The 25,902-nt window shown below is 48.2% G+C and overlaps 1 protein-coding gene across 1 annotated transcript in view; it reads right to left on the reverse strand.

Moving 5' to 3' along the window:
• The window catches only part of ALK (ALK receptor tyrosine kinase), a 621,621-nt gene that overhangs the window by 1,958 nt on the left and 593,761 nt on the right, over positions 1-25,902 (reverse strand). Inside the window, exons 16-28 of the mRNA XM_015588147.2 lie at positions 25,689-25,871; positions 24,380-24,478; positions 23,712-23,864; positions 22,649-22,753; positions 20,182-20,368; positions 19,385-19,475; positions 19,208-19,272; positions 17,665-17,794; positions 11,483-11,580; positions 8,021-8,113; positions 5,797-5,898; positions 2,232-2,366; positions 1,439-1,529 (exon numbers count right to left, since the gene is read on the reverse strand). Of these exons, the coding sequence (XP_015443633.2) occupies positions 1,439-1,529; positions 2,232-2,366; positions 5,797-5,898; positions 8,021-8,113; positions 11,483-11,580; positions 17,665-17,794; positions 19,208-19,272; positions 19,385-19,475; positions 20,182-20,368; positions 22,649-22,753; positions 23,712-23,864; positions 24,380-24,478; positions 25,689-25,871 (1,532 nt within the window). The remainder of the gene's footprint in view (positions 1-1,438; positions 1,530-2,231; positions 2,367-5,796; positions 5,899-8,020; positions 8,114-11,482; positions 11,581-17,664; positions 17,795-19,207; positions 19,273-19,384; positions 19,476-20,181; positions 20,369-22,648; positions 22,754-23,711; positions 23,865-24,379; positions 24,479-25,688; positions 25,872-25,902) is intronic.

The following is a 25,902-nucleotide window of genomic DNA, read 5'->3' on the forward strand; positions in this document are numbered from 1 at the left end:
GCGGTTGCTGGAGATCTGAGAAAAATTTGTGGAAGGAAATTTAAACTTGGGGAAATTTAATTCTTTAATATTTTATGCAAATTGGGAAGACTATCACCGCAGATTAACGGAAAAGCACGTTGGTCCCGTATTCATCAGTAAAGAGTTTAATAATAAAAAATAATTACCTTCTGATTCTCTTATATTTTAGTTCCTTCCCTGTTAATTATTAATGTCTACAGTGAGTCATTCAAAATGTGTTCGTATGGCACCACTTGCTTTAAAGAAGGATAGTACATACTTTGGAGAAAAATTACTCCAAAGTATATATATTTAAGTGGGCATATTCCATGAATATGACAACATGATAACTTAAAATGCCATTGCACATCGAGTTCCCTGAAAGAAACCCAAATGACTTGGTAAGTGAAGTCCATCCAGATAAATGCCAGTCCACTTCCTTCTGAGCCGGAAGGACCTGAAAGGATGGAACTGTGAAGCTACGAAATGGCTGTCGTTTGAAAACGTATATGTCTTGGTCAGATGCGGTCAGATGAGGGAATTGAGGCGGGTAGTCTGACTTCTAAAATATTCTCCAGCATTAGCTATCCTGACAGAGTGAGAGCCGAGAGGGGGGAAAGGAAGGGAGGTGGTGAGAATGCGTGCGGGGCCGAGACAGAGAGGACACTATGGGATTCTCACTCGACAGCCCCTCCGCTCCCGACGGGGCAGGAGGCCCAGCCATCTGCTGAAACGGGGGGAAGAAAAGGGAAACTTTCATCATTACGGAAGGAGGCGGGCCTGGGATCTGCGTCGGGACCCGGGCGAGTGCTAGAAAACTGTGTGGCTTGGACAACCTCTCCAGGCCTCAACTCCTCATCTGGAAAGTAGGGATGTTTTATGTACCTTGAAGAGGAGAAAATGAAATATATGGAAAGTGATTTGTGTATTACAGATGCTATACTAATGCTATTTGATGATGTTAAAATTTCTGCAGATCACTCTGACCTTTCCCATAACCCCTCTAACATATATCGCTGGACATACAATTTAGTAATTATAGATGGTTAATTATTTCATGTTTTTTATTTCTCCAGCCAGGCTATAAACTATTTGAGAGCAGGCTTTTTCCATACTTCTTTGAAGCTCCAGTTCTGTCTAATAAAAATTGGGTGTCCAGTGGTGATGAAGGTAATATGTGTGTATTGAATTGACTTCCTAATATTATTGAGCATCTGTCACTGTGTCGTGCTAGTGAAGACACTGGCAGTTACTAGTATTTATTTACAAAACGTGCAAACTGATAAACCAATCGCTTTACTTTATAGATAATTAATATTCATTCTTATGACTATCACTCATATTTTCTGTCTGTTTTGACTTTTATTTCACATTTTGCTATTTGCCACCTTGAAGACTTTTCTATATAAATGCTAATCAATGGGGAAAATGTTTATACCTGGGTGCAGTATTCGATCCTCTCCAAAATTATGGCGAAGTTGGGTCTGTCTTCAGGCTGATGTTGCCAGCACTGGGTCATTATCCTGTATCTGGAAGAAGAATAAGTGCATTAATTAAGATCAGAAGAAACAAAGATGAAAAACACAGTTTCTTCCCAGCACTTTTCTAAATGGGACGGCGGTGGCACTGTCAGGGTGGCCGCTCATCTGGGTTCCCACGTAGTTGGCATATGCTGCCCTCTGCTGATGGGCCAGGGCACCGTGCCCCGGCATAAGGTGTAACACCAAAGCTCACGACACACAGCCGTCCTGCTGTTTCATTAAATATGGCTCCTCTCACTCCATTCCTGAATTAAAGTCACCTCTGGGGTGGAATATTCTAATTATATTGCCCATCTGCCTCGCTTGTGGGAAGCAGATAAGGGATGCCATACAGGGCAGCAGAAAGCTCAGGGAATGGAAATATTTAAAGGAGACTCAAGACAATGTCAGGCAGCAGGGGTGGCAGCTGGGCCACAAACTCCTAGGAGGTGCTGGAGGAGTGTGAGCCTGGTGAGGCCACAGCCTCCAGCCAGACAAAGGATATCTTTTTCAGGTGCGACATTATTGCTTTTGGCGCCAGAAGACTAACCCATCTCACTGGAGTCACAGATGCATCCCTATCTCGGGGCATGTTACGTGAGGTTAGCCATCTGCCCTTTCATCTTAAAAAAGCATATGTGGCTGCAGATAGTTTTTGAAAAGGAAAACTGGGCTTAGTAACTTGTAGAAATGTTCCTAAAAGAGTCATACACAGGCCCAGGGCAGTTCTTAGGTGGGTCCATCCGTCCTCCGCTGGTGACGAACTCCAGAACTTCCTGATTGCTCTTGCTGGGGTATGGCATATATCCAAGAGAAAATATTTCCCACAGCAGCACTCCAAAGGACCTGTGCACAGGACAGGAGACATGGATGTGGACACACGTACACGCGTGCGCACACACGGACACATACAGAGATACATGTACAGACACGTACACACATGGACATACACAGACACACAGATGTAAAAATTTAATCTTTTAATGCATTTTCCACAATCGAGGATTCTCAATATGGAGAAGAAAGCCACATGTGAATGTGTTGCTCCATAAAAAGGTAACCACTGGTAGCATACTATTTTTTTTTATTACAATCGAGTTTCTGTGCTTCGACTTTTTTTTTTTTACATAATTGCAGTTATAGTCAATGTGCAATTCTGAACCTTGATTTTTTTGCAAATTTTATTATAGCATAAACATTTTCCATGCTAATACCTATTATAAATAGAATTTGAAATGGCTATAAAACACTCCACTGAGTGGTTGTATCATAATTTGCCTTATCATTTCCAAATTTTCAACTTTTGAAATATTTAAAATACTGCGATGAACATCTTTGTGCATTTTTTAAAAGGATGATTTGCTTAAGATTACTTCCCCAAATTTAGGATTAGTAAATTTACTAGGAACCTAGTAAAATCTACACTAATTCTAATGAAATGATCGGAGCAAAAGAATATGAACACTGAAAAATTCTTGACAGTACTGTCTGCTTGACTTCCAAATGTGTCACTGATCAACCAGCATTGCACACGGTGGCATCAGACACTCTCATCAATATCGAGCATTTTTTTCTGCACTCAAACCGTCTCCTCCTCCATTCCTTCCGGCTCCGTGGTACCCCCGGTCATCTATTTGCTCAACCTACAGACTTAGGCATTGTCCTTGATCTTACTCTTTGCAACACCCCCAACCCCACATCCACTTGCAGCAGTCCCGTTAACTAACTACTCTCAAGACAGAACTTGAATCTGACCACTTTTAATGCCACCACTAAACCTAGCCCCCTCATCTCTTCTTATCTAGAAATGGACAGTATTTTTCTAACTAGTTTCCTAGCTTCACCTGCCTCACTCCAGTCTATTTTCAATGGCAGCAACTGATTTATCTTTTTTTTTATTTTTTAAAAATATCACGTCACACTCTTGTTTCCAATCCTTCAGAGGTGTCTTATTGTGCTCAGAATAAAATCCTGACCTGGTCCTAGGACCCCCATGTTCTGCCTCTGCCTGCCCCTTCCATTTCAATGACCACTGGCCCTTGTGCTGGCCAGCTCCAGCCATGAAGACTTGTCTTCGTTCCTCAAACAAGCTAGTCTTGTTCCTGCCACTGGCCTTTTTACGCTTGACTTTCCCTCAGCTTGGCGAGCCTTCCTCTCAGGTCATTCCGTGGTGAACACCGCACCTCCCCCCACACTCTGTATCCTCTGCAGCACTTACTAGTATCTGAAGTTATGTGATTTATTTGTTTTTAAAAAGCATTTTACAAAACAATCTAAACTTTAAAAAGGAAAATCAATATAATATCTATGTATCTAGATATTAATATTTTGCCTTTTTGTGTCAGTTCTCCCTCTTTTCGAAGAAATAGATACAGATAAGTCCCATCCTCCGTCCTTTCCTCCTCCCCCCTCCCCTCCACTGAAGTTAGAATGTATCCTTCCCATCTATATTTCACACTTTTAAAAAACAATATGTGAAAGAAATAATAAAGAATCTATTTTATAGACTTAATTTTTATACTATAAAATTATACATGTGTGATATCCTGCTCCTTTCTGGAACTTGCTTTTTTTCCCCCAATAAATGTTGTTTTTGAGATTTATCCATGTTAGTACATGTTGGTTTAGTGTGTTTTTTTATACTGCCGAGTAGTTTCCTATGATATAAGTAAGGCACTTGAGAGATAGTTAGGTTGTTTGAACTTTTTCTCCGTTGTAAACAACGTTGCAAATGAACATTCTTATCTATTTGTGTCATCCTCTCTCTAAAGTAGACACTTAGAAGTAGATTCGCTGTGTCACAGGATATACGTGTGGTCAGAGTAATGACTTCATCACCCGAATTACTCTGTATCTGGATAGGGTAGGTCAGTGGCCTGTGATGTTGGTGTGGATCGGAATCACCTGGAGGAATCACCTCGTTAAAGCACGGAGTTTTGAGCCCACCCACTAGAGTTGGTAATTCATTAGCCTGAGGTGGGTGCAGAGAAGGTGTTTCTAACAAGTTCCCAGGTGATGCTCATGCTGCTGATCCTTGGACTACACTTTTGAGATCCCCTGGGTTAAGATAAGCCAAAGTTAAAAACAGACTACCTGATGACCCAGAAATCCCACTTCAGGGTACATATCCAAAGGAAATGAATCAGTATTTCAAAAGGATAGCTGCACCCCCATGTTCACTGCAGCATTCTTCACAATAGGGCAAGGTCTGGAAACAACCTGAGTGTCCAGCGGTGGATGAATGGATAAAGAAAAGGTGGTATGTATACCCTTTAGATTAATTAGTCTATTTATTAATTAATAACCGGCTGCCTAGATTAGTATATAAACACATACATACTAATACATACCTATTAATACCTATATTAATACATATTAGTACATGTGTACATATAACCACACATACCACCTTTTTAATCTATTCATCCATATATATGTGTATACACATATACAATATACACATATATACATACACAATGGATATTATTCAGCCTTAAAAAAAGAAGGCAATCCTGCCATTTTTAATAACATGGAGAGACCTGGAGGATATTATGCTAAGTGAAATCAGCCAGACACAGAGAGAGAGATCCTGCATGATCTCACTTATACGTGGAATCATAGACACAGAGAAGCAGAATGGTGGTTGCCAGGGGCTGGGGGAAGGGGGAGGTGAGGAGATGTTGGTCAAGGAGTACAAAGTTCCACTTATGCAGGATGATTAAGTTCTGGAGCGCTAATACACAGATGATGTCTCCCAAACTATTTTTAGCTGGAGAAAGGGCCTCGCCACAGCCACCACCAGCACGTTTGTGCTGATGAATATTTCCTTTTCTTCTTTATTCTGTTAATGTGGAGAGTTTCATTGCTCAATTTTCTCATCTTAACTCAATGTTGCATTCCTGGAATAAACCCAACTTCATTATGTAAAACAAACGAACAAACAAACAAACAAAACAACTACATGTGGCTCTCAGTGTGTGTCCCCCAGCCAGCTGCACCAGCATCACCTGGGAACTTGTAAGAAATGCAGATTCTCGGCCTGACCCCAGACCTCCTGGATCATAAACTCTCAGGGCGGGGTCCAGGAATCTGTGCTTTACAAGCCTTTCTGACGATTCCTACGTCTGCCAGAGTTTGGGAGCCCCGGCTGTACGGGGATATTGATGCTTCCCCTCTGACCCTCCCGCTAATGCAAGGTCTCGCTGCTAGGAGTGCGGGATCATCTGGTCCATGAGCACCACAGTGAGACCAGAGTGGGAGCAGCAGAAAGACTCACCATGTGTCTGTTTTAGAAGTAAATATTCCCTCCATGAAGGCCTCTGGCGGCATCCATTTCACTGGCAGCATTGCACAGCCTCCCTTTCGGTAGTAGCTCGCTCTGTGGGGGAGGAGAGGAAAAACCAGACTTGTTTCCGGAGATGGCTCTGAGCGGAGGCTTTGGGCAACTCGAGAAAGTGGCAACAAGGCCTGCCCATTCAAGGACTGAAATTAATGAGGGCTCTGAGGTTCAAGAGGAGAGCAGGGGAACGCAGATCATTTGGTTAAGAACTTCGGTATCATTTAATCAGAGACAAAACAACCCGTGGGAGGCATAAAAGAAAAGATCTATGCAATGACTAAAATACCCACTGGAGGACGGTTAGATTTCCTTGTTGGATTTTGTTTATTATAACTCACAATGAGTAACATTACTCCAACCTTATAACTGCAGCCTGTTCCTGATGATTCACAATAATGCAAGTTCCAAAATGGGAGCATGGAGAGCGGGGCTTGTGTCTTATTCACTTTTGCTCCTCCATGGCACTCACGCAGCATTTAGTTCCATCTAAGCACTCAACAAACAATTGAGGCAGCTGGCAGGAAGCTGCCTCCCATAGCACAATCCAAAAAAAGAGCATGGCTAGGGGCGGAGCTGGCTTCACAGATATATGAGTTAATTTATTAGTTTTTATCAGTGAGTTGCATTAATAACATCACTGACAAAAACTAATAAATTAACGCATGCTAACGAAGCTACCTCCACCTCTAGCCCTGTGTTCTCCTGCCGGGATGTGCTAAGAGAGGCAGCTTCCCGCCAGCTGCCTCGATTAATTAATTACTTTAACAAACATGTACTGAGTGTTTAGAATGCATGAGGTACTCTGCCATGTGGTGAGGACATAAATAAGTCACAGTCTCTCTCTTCCAAGGATAGGGTTTAGTGGAAGAAACAGACATCTGAACAACCGCGGTACAGAACAACACATGTAACGACACGGGTGTGCACCACGCTCAGTGGCACAGGTGAAGAACGGATCTGCTGTACTTGAGGCGGGGGTCAGATACAGGAAATGTTGCATAGAGGGGTCTGGCGGAGCTGAGTGGGGAAGACGCTCTCCCGGAAGACCGTTCCTGACACCTGAAATCGCACGGGGCCCGTGGGAGCAGTGGGAGGGACTGTAGGTCAGCTGGGGTGGTGAAGGCGCAGAGTTGGGAGCTGTCAGAGCGGAGGACAGAGGGGAGGGGCCAGATCACCGAGGGGCAGGTCGTGCTGCAATGTTTGCGTCGTGGACCATGGGCGCTCCTGGGGGTTCTGAGAAAGGACGGAAGGCAGGCTGAGACTCTGAGTAGGTGTGAAGGTGAAGGACAGCAAACCAAGGGGATGTGGAGACCGGCGGTGGGTGACTGTGGTGGAGAACCTTACTGACTCTTCATCTTCCACGAGCTGCTGCCCTGTGGTGACACGTCATCGGCGTCCTCACCCCTGGGAGGCCGTTACCAGTTCTGATGGAGGCCTTCAGAGGTCCCCTTGACTCTCCAGAGAGCGAAGGCTCTCTATGATCACGCCCCTCACTCTACCTCTGGATTAGGGAAGGCGTATTTAGTGACCATGCAAATGAGTGCCTTGCTCAGCTCATGGAGCAAGTCGCTGTTGTAAATAATTAGACAAAGAAGAAACATGAGATAAAGTGCAATGGAAGTTTTTTTTTTTTTTTTTTAATGTAGCCTTGAGAATATTACAGGGGAAAAGAAAGAAAGCCGAGCTAAGTGCCTATGGGCTTTGAACTATACCGCTGTTGTCTACCGGTGTGGGCAAAGACGGCCAATAAGCTGGGCCCAATATCTTATCAGTTCTGGGGTGCTCTTGCCTGACATGATGGAAGCTAAGGCCATTTATTATTCCTGAGTATTTAATTTAAGTAAATTAAAGTCTACTCAGAAGCTTTTTCCATATCACATATCCAAGTTATTCTGTGTCTCAGAATATGCTAGGATTAGAGCATTGGACCCAGAGAGACAACCTAATTAAGAACTTGGTGTCAATTATAGCAGGCAGTGTGATCCTAGAATTAGACTGTCAGGTATAGGCACTAATTAAGGTTTCCATATCCTGAAAAGGAACTTAATGAAATTTTAGGTGGCCAGTTGACAAGGTGCCAGAGATGATTTAGGGCACAAGCAGCCACATCCCATTCTCTTGAGGGGATAGTCTTTGATGGGTGACTGCGGTCTTTACTCACCTGTAGATGTCTCGGGCCATTCCAAAGTCCCCAATCTTGGCTACTCTTCCAGGGCCTGGACAGGTCAAGAGGCAGTTCCTGGCGGCAATGTCCCTGGGGTAAACATGAGAAAATGCATTTCCTTATTTTACCTCTGGGAAAATAAATTTCCTAATATCCATCACTAAAATTTTCACCTCCAGTATGAAGTTCAAACAGTTCCCTCCTGTGCTCTGTATTTCCTTTACTACATTATAATTCAGTATGAAAGAAACAACTATGCCAATTCTAGGCCTCAAAACTAACAGGGAAATGGGAAATGATTAGGGAGATGATTGAAAATGTTTAATAGTGTAATAATATGGAAATAACTATAATAGGAACCAACATGTAATGGCCTTTAACTCTGTACTAATGTTGTGCTAAGTGCTTCATATCTAACCTTTAGAACAACCCTATAAGATGCAGGGTGCTATTATTAGCCCCATTTTATTAGAAAAATGAAGCTAAATACATAATATAGGGACATAAGAAATGCCATTTGTCCTGAGGCTATTGTTTTGTATGGATTGCTGGTTGGTTTCTGCCAGTTGTTTGAAGGAGTCTTCTGGAACAGCATGACTTCCATGATATCAAATTCAAGTAGGTTACGGTTTTCCCAAATATTTATAGTTTTCTTTTTTAATAAGCCATTACGGTTCTTACATCCACGATTTTATGTAGAGCCTTTGTTAAGCTGTCTGCATCATAACCACAAGGCTGAAGAATCACTTCTTTCAAGTTATAAAGTCATCTTGTCTTTGTTGTTGTTATACTCCGGATGATCTATTTGCCTATAGCATGCCTTTAAGGCAGGATCAGAAGCTTTCCAAGACTCATTAACTTCTACCCAGTGACTGCTTACCTAAATTCTTGGCAAGAATGAAGGGTGCAGCCAGAAGTCTGGAACGGTCTCTAATGATATTAAACTTCAGGACAGAAGAAAAGAGTAGTAATTCTTGAGGGACAGAGGTGGTGTTTTCATATTTTCGACTGGTTTCATAAAGGTCCAGATCTTTGGTCAAGAAGGACATGGAAAATAAACAACTGGGTCGTATTAAAAAAAATAGGCTCTGGACTGGGGACCATGGCTGAGGACACCAGAACAACGGGCCAGGGAGGGAGATGGATGTTGTTAATGCCACTGGCCTAATCCAGAGGTTCAGGTTGAATTTCGAGGAGCAGTGGTGTGTAAAATGCCCCGATAAAACTGTAGAAGCAAAACATGTATGACATCAAAAAGAAGAAAAATAGCGGGATATATAGCCATTACTTCTCAAGAGAAATACAGCGAAGCAGACCACAAACAATATTTATGGCTCCAGAAAAGTCTTTGCACCGATGTGCATGGAACGGTTGCTTAAACAAGTGATCTTAAATTTAATGGCGAGAAAGTAAATGTATTATCATAGTACACACCAAGAATTGGTAGAATGACACATAATTCTTGAAACGGCAGTAAACCATGACCAAAGGAAACAGATCTAGCAGAAAAATGGGAGTGTGAGGATCGGCGAGGGCATGCTGCTCTGAATTCAGGAGGTATGTACACACGGGTGCCTGCGAGCCGAGAGGCAGAGAAACAGTGGAGGAGAGAGAATTAGATGTGATAGTGTTGTGGAGTGTGCCACGGACCTCCTGGACAGTTCCGAGACACAAAAGACGCCGTTCTCATACCTGTTACCCCAGAAGAAAAGCTTGAGTTGAGATGGTCAGTTTCTGCTGGAAGTCACCTTTCGATCATAAAACAGATCATCCGATAGATTCTTAATTTGATCTTTCTCAAAAAAGATAAAAGGAGCAACGAACTATTACTCTGGGATCTAATTCTGACTCTGAGTAACTATTTACGGATATGGAAGTGATAGGAATCGAGAGAATGTGATCCTGTTATCTTATTATTTCTAATAACAGAGCACTGGATATGGTCCCATGTCTATCATACTCTAGGGAAGCAGATTTCAAAATATCAGAGGAAAGATGGATATGATTCCTCAGTAGAGAATCTGTATGCTCGATGACTAATGTGGGGCAGAGACGAAAAAGCAGAAATGATCTCGGGGAGAAGCAAAGGGAGACATCTGAAGTCACCATGCTGACAGGTTGCTCTCAGATGAATCCAGACTTTAAAAGGACGTAACAAAGGTGGAAAGGTGGTTGTAAGCAAGGATGAATTCCAAGAAGAGCCCAGTCTTGTCGTGTCTGAGCAACAACACAGCCCAGAGCTGAGACGTATGGAAAGTTCTGGGCACAACAGAGAGGGCAAGAACAACAATGTCCTGTGCTTGGAAGCAGAGGGCGCAGCTTCGGACGAGGGCGTAAGGGACTGGTCTCTGCTCCTTTTCTGTCTTTCTTATTTCTATCAAGAAAAATCATCCACAAGTTGGGAAGGTTTAGAATCAAGGGGAAGAACTTAAAACCAAAAGACGAAGTGACAGTTAAAAGAGAAGCCCATGTGAGAAGTTTATCGCCTTATTTGAAAATGACTTTAGGCACCTGGGTGAGTGCACTTCTTGATCTTTAATTTCTCCATTTTTATTAGGGAGATAGCATAGTTTTCTATCTACTTATATGCTCTTTTCTTTCTAAACTCATGCAGCATCTCTCATTTTCTACTTTGTACTTACATACTGTGATTATCAGAAACATATCTTATGCCCTTTGAAGACTCGAGTTAAAAAAAAATTGTTAGTTCACCAGGTTATTTACTAAATTAGAAGGAAATCATTAGGAAGAGCTTTGCAAAGAGCCTAATGATCTGTCTGACTTTTCAGATTTCAGAGTCAAGCTGTCAGCTGAGAAAGTCATCGACATCTGCATGGGAAGAAACCTGTGTGATCTATGATGTCTATAACATTACATCATGTTATACATGATGTCCCAGTCCAGACACCATTTAAACACAAAGATCATATAAGCAGAAGATATGAAGCGTAGAAAGAAATAAAATAATTATTATGCTCATTTCAGAGTATTTTAGGAAAAATTTATTTATCCAGCAAACATTTCTTGTGCCTCACTATGTATGCCAGGGATATGAAGATGAATAAAACAGAGTCCTTGCCTTCAAGCCACTCAGTCAAATATGTGAAAATATGAACCCCTTTAACTTCCCTTAAGGAGCTCAGTTTTCTAGATGTGGGAACGTTAAAGTGAGGTAGGACTTGAACGTTTCACTGCGAGCAAGGTACAGGCAGGAGTCCCCGCCAGAGGTCAAGCCCAGCTCATCCAGCTCTGGTTGGATATTTTGACACCCATTTTACATATGGGGCAAAGGAAGCCCTGACAGAGTATGTAGTCATCTTAAAGACAAACGAAGCTGGATCATCCAAACAACTTCGGAGAGAGTCCCATCACTCTAGTCTGAACGGGGAACCCCGGGCCCTGGGACACGTAGGGGAAGCGTACAGAAGGCGGAGGGAGGTGCAGGGCGCTCTCACTCACCGGTGGATGAAATGGTTTTCCTCTAAGTACTGGCAGCCACAGGCAATGTCCCGAGCCACGTGCAGAAGGTCCAGCATGGCCAGGGAGGAGGGCTGATTCTGTGGGGAGACAGTGATCCACTGATGAGAGGCCTTTGGGGGTTGGGGGGTATCTCAAACGCTAGCTTCAAGTGCTCGCAAGGAGGCCACACCCGCACACGCTGTCCCCTGGGTTCCCGGCCCTGGCACACCTTGGAAGTCACTTGGCAGCTTTAAGCAAATACAGGGGCCTGAGCTTCAGCCTAGACTGATGAATCAATGACGAATCAACCTCTCCAGCGCCCCAGGTGAGTGTGTGTGCAGCTGGGGCTGGGAACTCTGAACTGCAGGAACCCACGATGGCCAGAGGTCCTTCCCCTGTTCACTTACCCCCCATCTCAGTCTTCATAAACATTTGAATTGTGAGAAAATCAAGGGGATAATATTGTTTCAAAAATCCTCTAAATGTTTTAAAATATTTTTTAAATATTAATTTTCTTCAAGAAGATCCAGATCTGATGTAGATTGATTAAAAAACAAAGCTTTTGGAAAATTCTGGGTAACTGATGAGCGATGTCAAGCTTTCCTGAATGACGTCACCTCACCTCTGGGGGTGCAGTCTGTCTCTGCCCAGACAGCCTGCTGAGCTCCTGGAAGTCCTTTTTGACGGCTACCCTTCTGGGGTCTCTTTAAATTCCAGAATCCCCAAAGTCTGCAGCAGCATGTTGTCATGCAGTGTCATGTTTGCTTTGTTGTTCTATGTCTGTTTTACCATGTCCCCAAGTAAACTTTGAGGTCCCCGAGGCAGGGACTTCAGCATCTATTTCCATAGAATCCAGTACAGTGCTTGGCACTCTATAGTGGTTTGATGACTATTGGGGAGTTGGTTGGTTGATTACAGCAGAACTAGGATTTACCTAGGTGATGGCTGAGGGTTTTCTCTGCCACAGATCAGGGCCTCCCCCGGACTCCTTGGAGCAATTACATGGGTCTAGGGGAGGCAGAGAGGAGTCGTGCTTCTCTAGGACATGCTTCAATTCTGGAGAAGACCATTTAGGGAGGGGACTATTCTCTGCCCATGGAACATCAGGCAGTGCCTTAGATGCCATAGAGCAAATCCAAGTACACAATCTCTTTGATGCTATATCCTGTGTGGTTAGTAGGGAAGAGAAGTTTAGCTCTATATTAAAGATGGAAAGGTTGAGGACTCAGAGAGGCTAATTGCCTCATTCCAGGTCACTCAGCTATAGGGTGGAGCAAACCTGCCCTGAGCTGGGCTTTAAGGATCTCTGTTGGGGGAAGCAGGGTTCTAGCAATTAAAATTGAGCTCCTCAGGGCAGCGTGTCAGAGAAGGGGATGGAGTCTGTGAACACAGAACCCACGTGAACGTACAGAACTGCCCACAAATTCAGGGAGCAGCGTGTTGCAGTGGTCAGTCTAGCTGACCTGGACTTCATCCCTGCTTGTCCCTCACTGGCTGTGTGACCTGGGGTTAATTGCTCTGCCACTCTCCAAGCCAGTGTCATCATCTGTGACCGTGGCATGACACCACAGCCTCGTCGGATTGTTACGAGGACCGACAGAAAGAGTCGCAGAGTGAACGCTTCCTAAAGGGATCTGCAGTTATGGATGGGTGCGTGGTGTGGAGGGCTGTGGGGGGTCTCGGGAAATGGCCCCGTGTGTTTGGTTTCTCCAGGGGCCTTGTTAGTGTCAGAAGTACTGGGCACCATGAGAGAGATAGTTCTCATTTCCTGGGAAAAAGCAAAGTAAATATATTTCCGAGGCAAATATTCATCCATCTTGCTATAGTATTAGAAATATCTTTTCTCTCCTCAGGAAAATGCTTTATGTTCTGTTCTGAGCAAAGGAGGACCTGCTCCTGGCTTCCCCTGAGTCTCTCTGTATCCCCATCACTCAGGATGCGAGGACCTTTGATGTCGCAAATGCTCTGTGAGCCTGGCACGCTGCAGGGATCACATCTTCCCAGGCATTAACCCGCGGGCCACCCTGTCTGGCAGCTCAGAGCAAATTAACTGCTCCGCTAAGCACTCTGCAGAAGCAGACAGTCAGCATCCAGGGCGCGTGCGTGCGTGTGTGTGTGTGTGTGTGTGTGTGTGTCGGGGGGGCAGGGATCAGGGGAGGTGTGGACTTAAGGCAAAACTGATATTCAAATTAGCAGCGCAGGTGTGGCCAGTGTGCCCAGGGCCACTCGTATCTACCCTGGGCAAAGGTAGAGATGGAATCGGGGTTTTTGTCTCCAGTCGGCCACTGAGTGTGGCACTTCCTTTGGCAGCCAGACATTCCCAGGCCCGTCGTGCTTATGGACGCATTCTGTCCAGTCCTCGGAGAGGATCTTGTCCAGTGTTTCCCAAAGTGAGCTTGGGGGATGGAATGCTATCCAACAGGCGTGGGAAATCCTGAGTTAAATTCCTGGGTTAAATAGGTTCTTTCTCGTAGGAATTACCAGTCTTCGCTATGCACTAATGCATATTGAGAATTGATGCGGGGAAACTGCCATGGCTCTATAATCTGTTTGACCACAGAATTCTTTAGAGCATGTGTGTGAGTCTGGAGTACCTCAGGGTGCTGGTGTTCCTTTTGGGGACACGGTTTAGACTAATATCCTACTTTTACAGGTGAGATCCACGTCCAGTGAAGTGGAATGATTTCTTTGGTCACAGCTTCCCAGGGGCTATTCCCAAAGGATTATAAAAGACAATAAAATTGATATCTATTCCTTCCTTAGGGAGCTTCTCCTGAGCAATTTGGAGATGAAGAATCACAGGACGTGGGGTAGGAACTGTTTCACCAAGCGAAAAATAGAATAGTGATATATTTTAAAATCAATGCATAGAAGAGCGAGAGGGAAAGATGAAAGGAAGAAGCAAATGCAGACAGGGAATACAAAATACAAAAAGCAGCAAAAATCCATTTTGAAAAGTGATGAGAAGTTAATGCTGCTGGGGTCCTCATATATTCTGGCTCCTGACGTGGCTGACTTTTCGGTGGCACCAAAGGCCCCTTCACGCATTTGGAGCCAGCATTGGTATTGCAACATCAGTGCCAAAGACCTACACCTGAGCATTAGTTCAACTCAGAGGTTCTCACCTGTACATCGTGACTTCTGGGATAAAAAGAGCCACCTGTGTACTGAGCATGTCTTCTAGAGCCGTCACCTACAGGCATTACCATGTTCCAAATAGATACAGACACTGTTGTGGGTAATAATTGCCATGAATAAAGAGATTACTGACTTTTTAATGGCATTTATCATTATTGAATCAACAGATACTAAAAGACAGCTATTAGCCTACATCTGGCATATATTAAACCTTCAACAAATATTTGTTGAGTAAAGATAGGGTCTGCAAAAAATTTTTTTTACATTTAAAGGGACTTTCCTTCTCAAAGAGGTGGGATCCTGGGACCAGGTGATATTTTCATCGGTACCCATGAATTTCATTTCCATGACAGACATGGTTAGCCCGAGCCTCCATGTCTGTCTACCACACCTGTATATCTGTTTGGTCACTGCATGTCTGTACACATGATCTCTGAAGCCAGAGCCTCTTAAACCATCCTTGAGGTCCTTAGATCCTGAGATTCTAGAGAACCGCTGAGTCCCAGGGAGGGTAGGAAGTAAGGACAGAGACCTCGTCTGATTCTGAGGGCCCACACGAGGGCTGCGCACAGTAGGTCATCAGGCAGGCCCTGAGAGTCTCGGGGGTGCACAAACAAATGAACAGGGTGGAATTCAGGCCTTTGAATTCAGTGAGTTCCACAGCCTGGAGGCACAGCTCTACCCATCCTGTCATCGGTGTGTGCATTTCTCCAGCCCTGATGGTCATTAGCCAGTCCCTCCCCTCTTCATGAAGTGCAGGATTTACTGGTATTAGCCCCTCTGTTGACTCTAAATCACATTCCTTTCTCAAAGTCAACCTGATCCCCACCTTACTAAGCTGGATTGTGTGGCTCTCAGAAGCCACAGGACATCTGGCTAATCTAAACCCTCCAGGGAAGCTGCTCCACAAACACATTTGCCTGGGGTCACAATGGAGGGGGGCAATTGGACATTTTATAATCACCTCTCATGGGCAGGTATCTCAAGAAGGACCAGCTCACCTGGGAGGGTGCGTGTATTATGGGAGGTGAGGAGAAGGATGACTGGGGTGCTGCGAGGCTTGGGGGCATGGTTGGCAACGAGAGCCACATGGAGCAAGACTGGGGTCGAACATTAAACGGTGGATTTGGTTGGCGGAATCCTGACCCTTAGAAGGGGCTCTTCCAAGGGAGTCGGCCATGCTCTGGTTGTGGGCGTCATCCGGGCAGTACCTGCTGTTATCGAGGTCAGAACTTGGTAGCTGGCTCCTGCTCTGAGCCTCCTTAGAGTGGCACTGGGGGTGGAAGCCTGGGGGAGGTACCAGTGATCTGCCTTTCCTTGCTGGTGCTTTGTTTTTTGGGACAATATTTAAGTCATCTTTCATTGAAGGGGAGAGAAGCCTCACTCCTCACCCTTACCCCAGCCCCTGCCACCGAGAGCCTCGGATGTGCCAAGTGATGGGTTTACTGGGAGGTCTCTCCTTTGCATGCACAATACTTTCTTTTCCTCGAGCCTCAGGAATGTCCAGTGGGAAAACCAGCTTTACCTCTTCCCCTGTGTCCCCCATTTGACCTCTTCCCGAAGCACTGCTAAGAATCTCAGGGCACAAGGGCTGAAGGCTCTATATTGATGGGTGGTGGTGGGAAAGCCATCGAGGCTGGTGCCCAGACACTGGCAGAGATGCCTGTACGGCTGGCAGTGTTGGGCCCTTAATGACCCACCCTCACCTTGGCACTCCATGGCTTCCCAAAGAGGATCACTGGGATAAATGGCACAATAGGTTGGAAAAAGCACTGAATCAGGAGTCACAAGTCCTGAGTTTGGTCCCAAATCTTTTACATTCTGTGTGGCCTTGGCAAATCACAGCTCTCTGAGCCACAATTTTCTGTAAAGGAGGGTGAGATCTGTGTTATTTAGTTCATAGAGTGGTTTTGAGAGATGTGAAAGCTATGAGGAGGACAATAATCATGCTGATGAGGATTATTACGAAATGGATTAGTCTTTTACCCCTACATCCTCCTACCAGGTGTGCTCAGGTGCACACGCACTCATCTTTTCAAGGAGTTAGACGAGATATGCCAAGATGAGTCACCCAAGGACGGGAATAGTGTGGAGGCTCCTAAGGCTAAGATATTCTAAACTGAGTCTGACTGGAGGTGGGAGTGGAGCAGATGGGCCCTTTCAGAGTTTCTGCTGCCACTCTGAACCCCTGAGAGCAGAGTGTTCAGTTCCGGGTTTTCTGTAGTGAGGTGACTGGCAGTCTTCCTCTGGTCTCCTGGGGTTGGGAAGGGTGCAAGTCTTCCCTGTGGTCCTTATGGTCCAGCAGCCACTCCAGGAAGCCAGGTCCTAACCGAGGCTCTGCTCTGCTCCAGTTCCTGGTGCCCAGGGCCTCCTGAAGACCCCATCAGTGACCAGAGTGGGCAGCTAGCTGGACTCTATAATTTAGAACCACCTCTGAGATGTTCCAGTCCAACCTTCAGACTTTGCACTGCAGACACAGAGGTAATTAGATTGGGTGGTCTGCCCTAAGCCACGTGGCTGTCTAATGGCCAAGCAGGGCTGGGATGTGGCATGGGACGCTAGGTCTCTTCACTCTCCTCAGCTCTAGCCTCTTAATCATAACAAACATGCTGCACCCTCCTAAATATTTCAGCACTTTATTTAGATAGTGAAAGTGCAAGGTCAGGGTGTCACTGTTTGAGAGATGACAGCGGTTTTCAGAATGAGCAGATGTAGACTGACCTGCCCCAGATCAGCTGGTTGAGACAGCGACCTGGCTGGCGTGAACATCCCTCACCGTGCTTGTCCCTAGTTTGGTTTCTATAATCGTCAGGCCATAAAAGTGGATTCAGGCAGGAGCGTCCATTGCACAAGCCTTGCACGAGTTCCCAGGGCCGTGGTCCACTGTTTGTTCGTTCTCTCCCAGCCACCCCCTAGGTGCAAACCCAGGGCCTACCTCCCTTGATCACACTGAGTAGTTGCTGCCCCAGCTGCCCACTCTTGCTCCTTCCACCCCCTGCTCTGTTCCCTGGCAAAGCACTGGGGAAAGACTGATTCTCACTCACCGGGCGAGGGCGGGTCTCCCGGAGGAAAGACTTGAGGTCTCCTCCCGCCATGAGCTCCAGCAGGATAAATCGGGGCAGGGCTTGCAAACTCACTCCAATACAGCGCACGATGTTCTGGTGGTTGAATTTGCTGCAAAGCAGAGGGGAGTAACCAAATTTAACTGAGCCGAATCTGGCAAAATCTTAAGTGCAGAAAGCAGGGTACAAAGCTATGTTTTCAGCAGCCACATTATGTAATTGCGTTCCGTAAGTGAGGGTAGCAGGGGTTCCGTGCTGAGCCTAAGCTGAGAATTGTCTCGGCACTGAGCGGGTGGAAGAATCGGGGGGCAGGTCTGGCAGTTCAGTCTGCACGAGCGTATTAGGGTGGAGGTGGGAGGATGCCGCACAGGCACTTGGGTGAGAAAGTGGGGCGGGGACCCAGGGGAGCTCTTTCTCGGAGACTCGTGCGTGGACTGCTTGCTAGGATTCACGTCCGAGTCCTCTGAGGCAGGCCTCCTGCAGAAGGTGGAGAAACTGCTTCCACAAGGGACTGTGTGAGACCTGCTAGATGACCTTGTATGAACGAGACCGAGGAACAGGGGCATGTGGATCCCATTGGGGATTCTTCCTGGAGGCCCTGGGATTTGGGTTCTCTTGTTAACGTGGTCCTAGTAAGACACACAGGACAATGGGGCCAGGGAATGCCACACAGGTACACACACATGCAGAGTCAAAAGGCTGGGTGACGAGACGCTGAAACGAAATGGCGGTTATCGCCAAGTGGTATGACTGAGTGAAACAGGTCTCCATATAATTTAGTTTCCAAGTTTTATTCAATAATCATGTATAATCAGAAAATAAGTTATTTTTAAAGCAAGGTACAGGGCCAGCCGTTTGTCTTCCTGTGGCTTCAGACCCCACAGGCACATCGCACTCGCTGCTCTGCCTTCGTTCTCTCTGCCAGTTCCATCCACAGGAGGCCACAGGCCGCTCCAACCTATCAGGATGTGTGAGGCTCCCCAGTGCAACAGGAGGCCACAAACCAGGCCAGATATCAAGGTCAAACTCCTGTATCCCTCTCAGAGCTATCTGCCGTCAGAGTCCCAGACACTGAGATTCCCAGCTGGGGACCTCAGAGCCACAAGGTAAAGGGTGCAGGCCAGCTGTGCGGACCAGGGTGGGGTGGCCTTCCAGCAGGTTAGGGACACATTTTCTTTACATGAGATCTGAGAGCTGGGATTGCCAGAAGAATTACCTAGAGGGAGATTCTATCTTCTCCTGTCAAAAACTAGCATGCTCTGTTTCTTAAGGGAAAAAGAATGAATGGATGACACAGGGATGCTAGTTGAAGGCAGAGTGAGATCAATCGGATTATTAGGCCACGGATATTGTATTTTTTCTGAGGCAACCATCTGGGGCTTTCTACTCTGGTAAGACGTGCTTAGTATTTAGGGGAGTCCCTTGCTGGAGAGGGAGAGGCATGCTGGAGGATGTCTCCCCCAGAGACATGTCTGCTAGAAACATCTCCATGTGGGGAGGTGGGGGTGTCCCTCTGTGACATTACCTGATGATCAGGGCTTCCATGAGGAAATCCAGTTCGTCCTGTTCGGAACACACTTCAGGCAGTGTCTGGGCACAGAGGAGAGAAGGCTTTAGCAGCAGGAGTAAGAGACTGTCAGCAGCAAGCATGGCCTGCAGAGACTGCTGGCCGAGGTCCGGCCCTTGAGGGAGCCCCTCTTACCTTTACAGCCACTTGCAAGGGGCTTGGGTCGTTGGGCATTCCAGACACCTGACCTTCGTAGACCTCCCCAAATGCACCATGGCCCAGACCCCTGTGCAAAAGAGAAGGCAAGATGAAGCAGAGGCAGGCAGGCCATGAGAAGGAGGCTGGATGCCCACAAGAGGCAGGAGACATACACACACTCAAGAGTCACCCCCTCAAAGTGGCTTTGCAACTCAATGCTGGGCCTCCATTGCTTGATCTGAAAACTGGCAAGAGATGTTCCGGCCAGGGATTCGTGATGATAGTTGAACGTTCTTTCCATGAAGACTTGAGTCTCTGATATTTGCCAGGGACAGAGAAGTGAATAAGACCTGGCCCTTGCCTGTGAGGCTTGCTCTCCCCTGGGGAGAGAGGGACAGATCGCTTGCAGGCACTTCTGTGAAGTGTGCTCAGCGAGTGACAGACAATGCGCATAGTGCACTGGGAGCTCGGAGGAGGGGAGGGGGGGCACTTTGCTCCACCAGGAGGAAGAAGGAGCCAGGAAGGCTCAGGGAGGGGACATCTGAGTGGATTTTGAGGAGAGTCCAGGTTCCTCCCATCCAGTCCTCCTCTCACCGTACAAATCTCGTGAATACACAGGGCACTGAATATGCCCCAAATGGCCTTGAATATTAAATCTCCTCCCCTTGGGAGGGCTGGGGGTGGTTTTAAGGTGGCTCTGTTGGCCTCCTGTGGCTGGAGGAATCCATGGTGCTGAGATGACATCTAGGCCCCCAGAAGACCCTCTTTCTCTGAAGAATGGCAGGGCCACTGACCGGAGGAGGGTGATGTTTCTCCGTGGCACCTCCTTCAGGTCACTGATGGAGGAGGTCTTGCCGGCGAAGCAGTAGTTGGGGTTGTAGTCAGTCATGATGGTCGAGGTGCGGAGCTTGCTCAGCTTGTACTCAGGACTCTGCAGTTCCATCTGCATGGCTTGCAGCTCCTGGTGCTTCCGCCGGTACACTACAGACGGAGGTCAACCTCAGTGTGAACTGGGCAAAGCAGCCCGGCCCTCGAAGCCCACCCAGCAAAGGCCACCTCCTCTAGGAAGCCTTCCTGGATCTCCATCTCCTCCTCTGAGATCTAAATCTTTTCATCACACTTAGTAATACTAACAAAATGATTATAGGTATAAAAGTGTCCTTTTAATTGAAAGATTATTTGAAGTAAATGGAAAGCTGAAAATCATATAAATGGAAAAGATTTTACTGTATCATCTAAGGGCAGAGACACATTAGTGTGGGTTCCCCCGAGAAGCAGATTCAAGACAGGACTGAATGTGCAAGGAGTGCATCACATAGCTACGGGAGGAAGCGGGGAGGGAGCCCGGGAAGGCTGGGAGGACATCCGACTGTGTTGACGGTCTGGCACCGCAAGTGGGAGAGAGCCACGGAAGGCTGAATGACAGATCGCCATGCAGTTTAAAGAAGTTCCAGCAAGGCTGTTGGGAAGTCCTGGAGCCGAAGGTGGCCATCAGAGGAGTCCCACGTCTCCCAGGAGCAGGCCTGCCTTGGTATCTGCAATGCCCAGTCTTCGGGAGGGGCAAACACAGCAATGGATTTGAGAGAAGCTGGGGTTCTTGGTCACTTATGCTTCCTATATAGTTCAGCAGTCTCCAACCTTTTGGGCACCAGGGACGGGTGCTCCTGTGAGAATCTAACGCCTGATGATCTGAGGTGGAGCTGAGGCTGTGATGCTAGCGCTTAGGGAGCGGCTGCAAATACAGATGAAGCTTTGCTGGCGTGCCTGCCACCCACCTCCTGCTGTGCAGCCTGGTTCCTAACAGCCTGCATCACCAGTCCTTGGCCCAGGGGTTGGGGACCCTTGCTGTCGTTGGAGAACTGTCAGGCCACACAGCTGGAGAGCTGCCACAGACTAAGTCTCTAAACTGGCGTCTAAACAGGTTCCTGAGTACCTGCGTTCTAATTCCACCTAGTACCTGTTCTTGGCCCAGGGATTGGGGACCCTTGCTGTAGTTGGAGAACTGTCAAGCCACACAGCTGGAGAGCTGCCACAGACTGAGTAAGTCTCTAAACTGGCGTCTCAACAGGTTCCTGAGTACCTGCGTTCTAATTCCACCTTTGTAATTTACAAGATGAGTGACACTGACCAGATCATGTGACCTCTTTAGACCTGTCCCCTTCTCTGTAAGCGGAAAAAGTAACTCCTGCCCTGTCCCCTAAGCCCCCCACTCCCTACCACCTAAGGTTGTCATAATAAAATGAATTCACCAACATAAAACGGTCGTGAAAAATTCTAAAGAACTTTACCAATGCAAGGGGTCATTATCACTGTCATTATACGTGTGAGAATGTTCTGTGGGTAAACCCCGTGGGAGGCAACACGAAATTGTGATTCACAGGCTAGATTCTGCCTTTAAGGCACGCTCCCCCTCCCGCCCCCCACCTTACTGGCCAGGGCAAGCGAGTCGACTGTTTTGCGCTCTGTCCCCTCCCTCTAGGAGATGCATTACCTGTGATCACAGGGTTATTGGAGGATTTAGTGGACCAAAATGTATAAATCGCCCAGCATATCTTAAGTGCAACAACCCTTAGCTCTTATCATCCTGTCCCTTTGAAGGGACACACTGCCATCTCCCTGGCCACTCCCAGAGGCCCTCATTCCCCAGGGAGCTGGTCTGGAAAGGTTGCCCGGAGCTGTCCTTCCCTCTGCCTTCCATCATGTTCCTGCCCGCCTGCTCTGGGATCCACGTCCAGCAGGAGCCTGGCTGGATCATGCTGAGCCCTGTGCAACCTGCAGATCAGCTCAGTTTGGCTCACAGGACCAACAGGAAACACTCAGAAACCAACTTCGCATTTCCTGCTTGGCGTGGGGAAGTGGGGGCTGAAGGTGTTACACAGGGAGTGAGCCCAAGGAAGAGAAGTGCCTGCGGAAGCCCATATCTGATGGGAGCTGGACGTGACATCCAAGGACGAGGGTGTGAGGGTGAGCTTGAGCTATGGTGCCCACCTCTGTCAAGTGCCCCCCACCCCTCTCCGCCCCTCGAGCAGCCAGGAGCTTATGTATGGGGCTGAGGTTTAGAATCAGGGGCTCCTGGGGGACCACAGCTGTGCCGAAGGCTGGAAGGAGGGGGGCTTCTGTTTTGGCTTGGTCTGGGCTGCCCCAATCACCACCCACGCAGTGACACCTCGGTGTCCGTGGCACAGGCTGAGATGCCGTCCCGTTCTGCCAAATCTGCCTTCCCTGCCTCCCTTCGGAAGCCCAGGGCTCTGGCACACTCACCGATCATGATGCCAGAGAATGCCAGGATGAGGGCGGCCACGAGAGCAGAGGTCACGACGGAGAGGATCAGAGAGAGTGGCAGGTGGGGTTCTGGGGTGGGTGACACTGGAAGACAGGTCCCCACAGGGCACCAATAACCACATTGATTCTCCTTCGAGCTGGCACCAAGTCAGAAATACCCTCCCCGGCCAGGATAAAAACCGCCCACTCCTCCTGTCCCTGGAGACCTCATCCGCTTTCCTTTGCAGAGGACCAGGGGCGTAAAGGAGGTTTTTTCTGGTTTTACAGCTTTCACCAGTAGCTTTGGGGTGGAGGGACCATGTAACAAGGCTATATGTCAAATTCTGGACCATTGATCCAAAACATCAACTACACAATGACTGGATGAAGATGAAAGGTGAACCAACAATGGCTTGTAGAAGAGATTCAGGGGCCCTAGGTGACAAAGAACTCAATACAACCTGACAATAGAGTGTGCCCCCAAGAGCTCTGGGCACAGAGCAAGGGAGGCTCCCAGGTGCCACGCTGGCACAAGCCACACTGGGGTATTGTGCCTGGTCCCAGACGCTACATTTCGAAAGGGACATTGACAACTAAAACACCTGCAGACGTGGGGCAGCAGGATGGAAGGGAGACATAAAACTGAGTCCTGTGTGAATGGATCGAGCTACAAGGGTTTTAATATGGAGAAGACTCGCAGGATGAGGACATACTTGAAAGTCTGCGGCCAGTAGGGAACCAACGAGTGGAAGCTGAAAGGAACAGTGGAAGAGTGTCCTCGGGGGCGTTGCGGTTCCTGGCACTGGGGGTGTCCCAGCAGAGACAGGACGTCCCTAGGTGGGGATGTGAAGGTTCGCGCCCTGGGTTGGGGGTAGGACTAGATTTAAGACCCTTTCGTGAGCCATGACCCGCCTTTCGCATTCAGGTCTCTCTGCCTAGTGTTCAGGGGGCAGATCGAGGTGGGTCAGGAAGTTTACGAAACGGCGTCAGCTGTCAGCCGTGCCCCAGAATCACAGAAACCAGCCGTGGCCCAAGCACCGGGCCCCCATCCTCCACCCCTTACCGATGCAGGAGACACCGTCCTCAGCCAGCACTGTCCCGTGGTCACAGAAGCAGATGACCTTGTGGCTCTCAGGGTCCATGTGACACTCATCTACCTCACAGTGGCTGCAGTTCAGGTAATGCTTAATATTCACTTCCCCATGGCCTTCCATCACTGGTGACAAGGAGGAAAGGTTAGCCTCGGGCTGAGCCTGCGAAGACTGACCTGCACCCCGTTCCCAGCCTCTGTGCTTTATCTCTAGCTGGTCAGTGCAGGTGCTCCAGTCCCTGTTCCTCCGTCCCACTGCCACCGAAGCACCGTTCTGTGCAAGGAAGCCCCGGTGCATCTGGTGAGTGGCGCTCAGGCAGAGGACACGTGGGTGCTTTTATGTAGGTGGGTGGGAGGGTCCACACGTCTGATCCTTAGGTTGGCTGGTTCAGATACAAGGTCTGTTACTGCTACATTTTCTAGAACCAGCATAGCATGCCTGGTAGTCAGTCTGCTGCCTCTGTGTCCTTATGGGACCACAGGTTCTGACTTCTAGAAAATTTGATGAGATGAGCACCAGGCAGCCTTGCCTGCAGAAGACCCACAGTCATGACTTTGTATCCTGGACTCATGTCAGCGGCCCTGAGGTTTTAGCAGAACTGGTGTAAGGAAGTTGGTTTTGCACCTGGCAGAGGGTGTACCTTTTAAAGCCGGGGTGTACAGGATGCCCAGTGGACTGATGAAGGACACCCCATCCTCCCCGTCCATCTCGGGGTCATTATTTGAGGCTGCATTGCCGCCTATGGCAAACCAGAGAAGAGTTTAACGCAGCGAGGTGGGTGCCCAAGTCTCAACACACGCGTGCATCAGCGGGTCATGCAGCGGGGCCAGTGAGGAGCCTGGGGGCGGGCGATGGGGAGGGAAGGGAGGCTCAGGGCACAGGGGCTGCTCTTGGGGCTTGGCTCAGTAGATACTGGGTGTGGGGGCCACTTTCCCCTCCCAGCCAGCTCCTGCTAGGGAGTCCCCACTGTACTAGGGCCCCATAGGAAGCAGTCCTGGTGAGCAAGAGCTGGAAAAGTTCTGGTCTCCCAGGCTGGGTTAGCCCCTTAGTGGCTCTTCCAGGACTGGCAGGGCAGTAGCACCGAGGAGTTGCTCTCCAGTGCTACTGGCCAGGGCTGGGGCATGGTGGAGAAGGGTCCCTGTGCCTTTAGGCTCCTGTCCCTCCATTCAGCTGGGGCTGGGTTATCTCTGGGCTCCCCCCTCGGGCTCCTCCCACCCACCCAGGGCTTGGGACAGAAGAGCATCTGGTTAACACAAGCATCTTACACAGCATAAAGCAAAACACAGATATAACATCACAGCACATGCATGCATCACGTCCTAATCTGTGGGGACAGTGGAGCGAACATTTCCCAGCCTCCCAGCTTCAGAAGGCTCTTCTGCTCTGCTCCAAGCCCAGAGGAGAGCCGAGGCCAGTGGCCAGCTGCTTGCTGAGGGGCTGAGCCGGGGCTCCCCGCAGCTGCCCTCAGGAGTAATGCCCGTCACCATGAAGAGGGTGCCGTTCTGGAGCTGGGGGGCTGAGGCAGGGAAGGGAGAGTGAGGATTCCTTGGGGCTAGAAGCCAGGCTCTTAGGGAGCAAGGACGTGGGCCAGGCCACCCAAAGGGAGGCACAGGATTGAGAGGGGTTCTCATGCCAATGCATCCTTGGGGCGGTTCAGAGACTAGCCCAGGAAGCCAAAGCCTCTTTACTGTCGGCTTTGGGGGTGATCAAGAATCACACGGATCTTGATGCTGTCACAACTGAAGCCTCGAGGCAGAATGGTGGCTCGAAAGCCAACACCCTGCCTCTGGCTGGTCCCGCGGCTGAGAGGAAGGCGTGCATGGTTACATCACAGTCCATACTTGGGGCGGCCAGGGGAGGGCAAGCGAGGGCAGGGGAGCGGGCAGGGAGGGGAGGTGCCTAGGACTAAGAGGGGAGGGAGTGACACCTTGAACACGAATCATCTTTACCTATATATCCTCCGCCTCCTCCACCTGAGGAGCACCGCACCCCACCCCCTCCGAAACCCCCTCTTGTCTCCCACCCCCACTTCTTCATGGCCTGGGGGAAGGAACGTCCTCCGGTGGCACCCTCCAGCAAAGATTTTCCAGACCAGAGCAAGGAAGTGTTATCATTCCAGCCACCTCCACCACCTGCAGGAAGAAATAGGGATACGCCTACGTG

This window comes from Pteropus alecto, unplaced genomic scaffold (assembly GCF_000325575.1).
Source record: "Pteropus alecto unplaced genomic scaffold, ASM32557v1 scaffold61, whole genome shotgun sequence".
Classification (NCBI taxonomy): domain Eukaryota; kingdom Metazoa; phylum Chordata; class Mammalia; order Chiroptera; family Pteropodidae; genus Pteropus; species Pteropus alecto.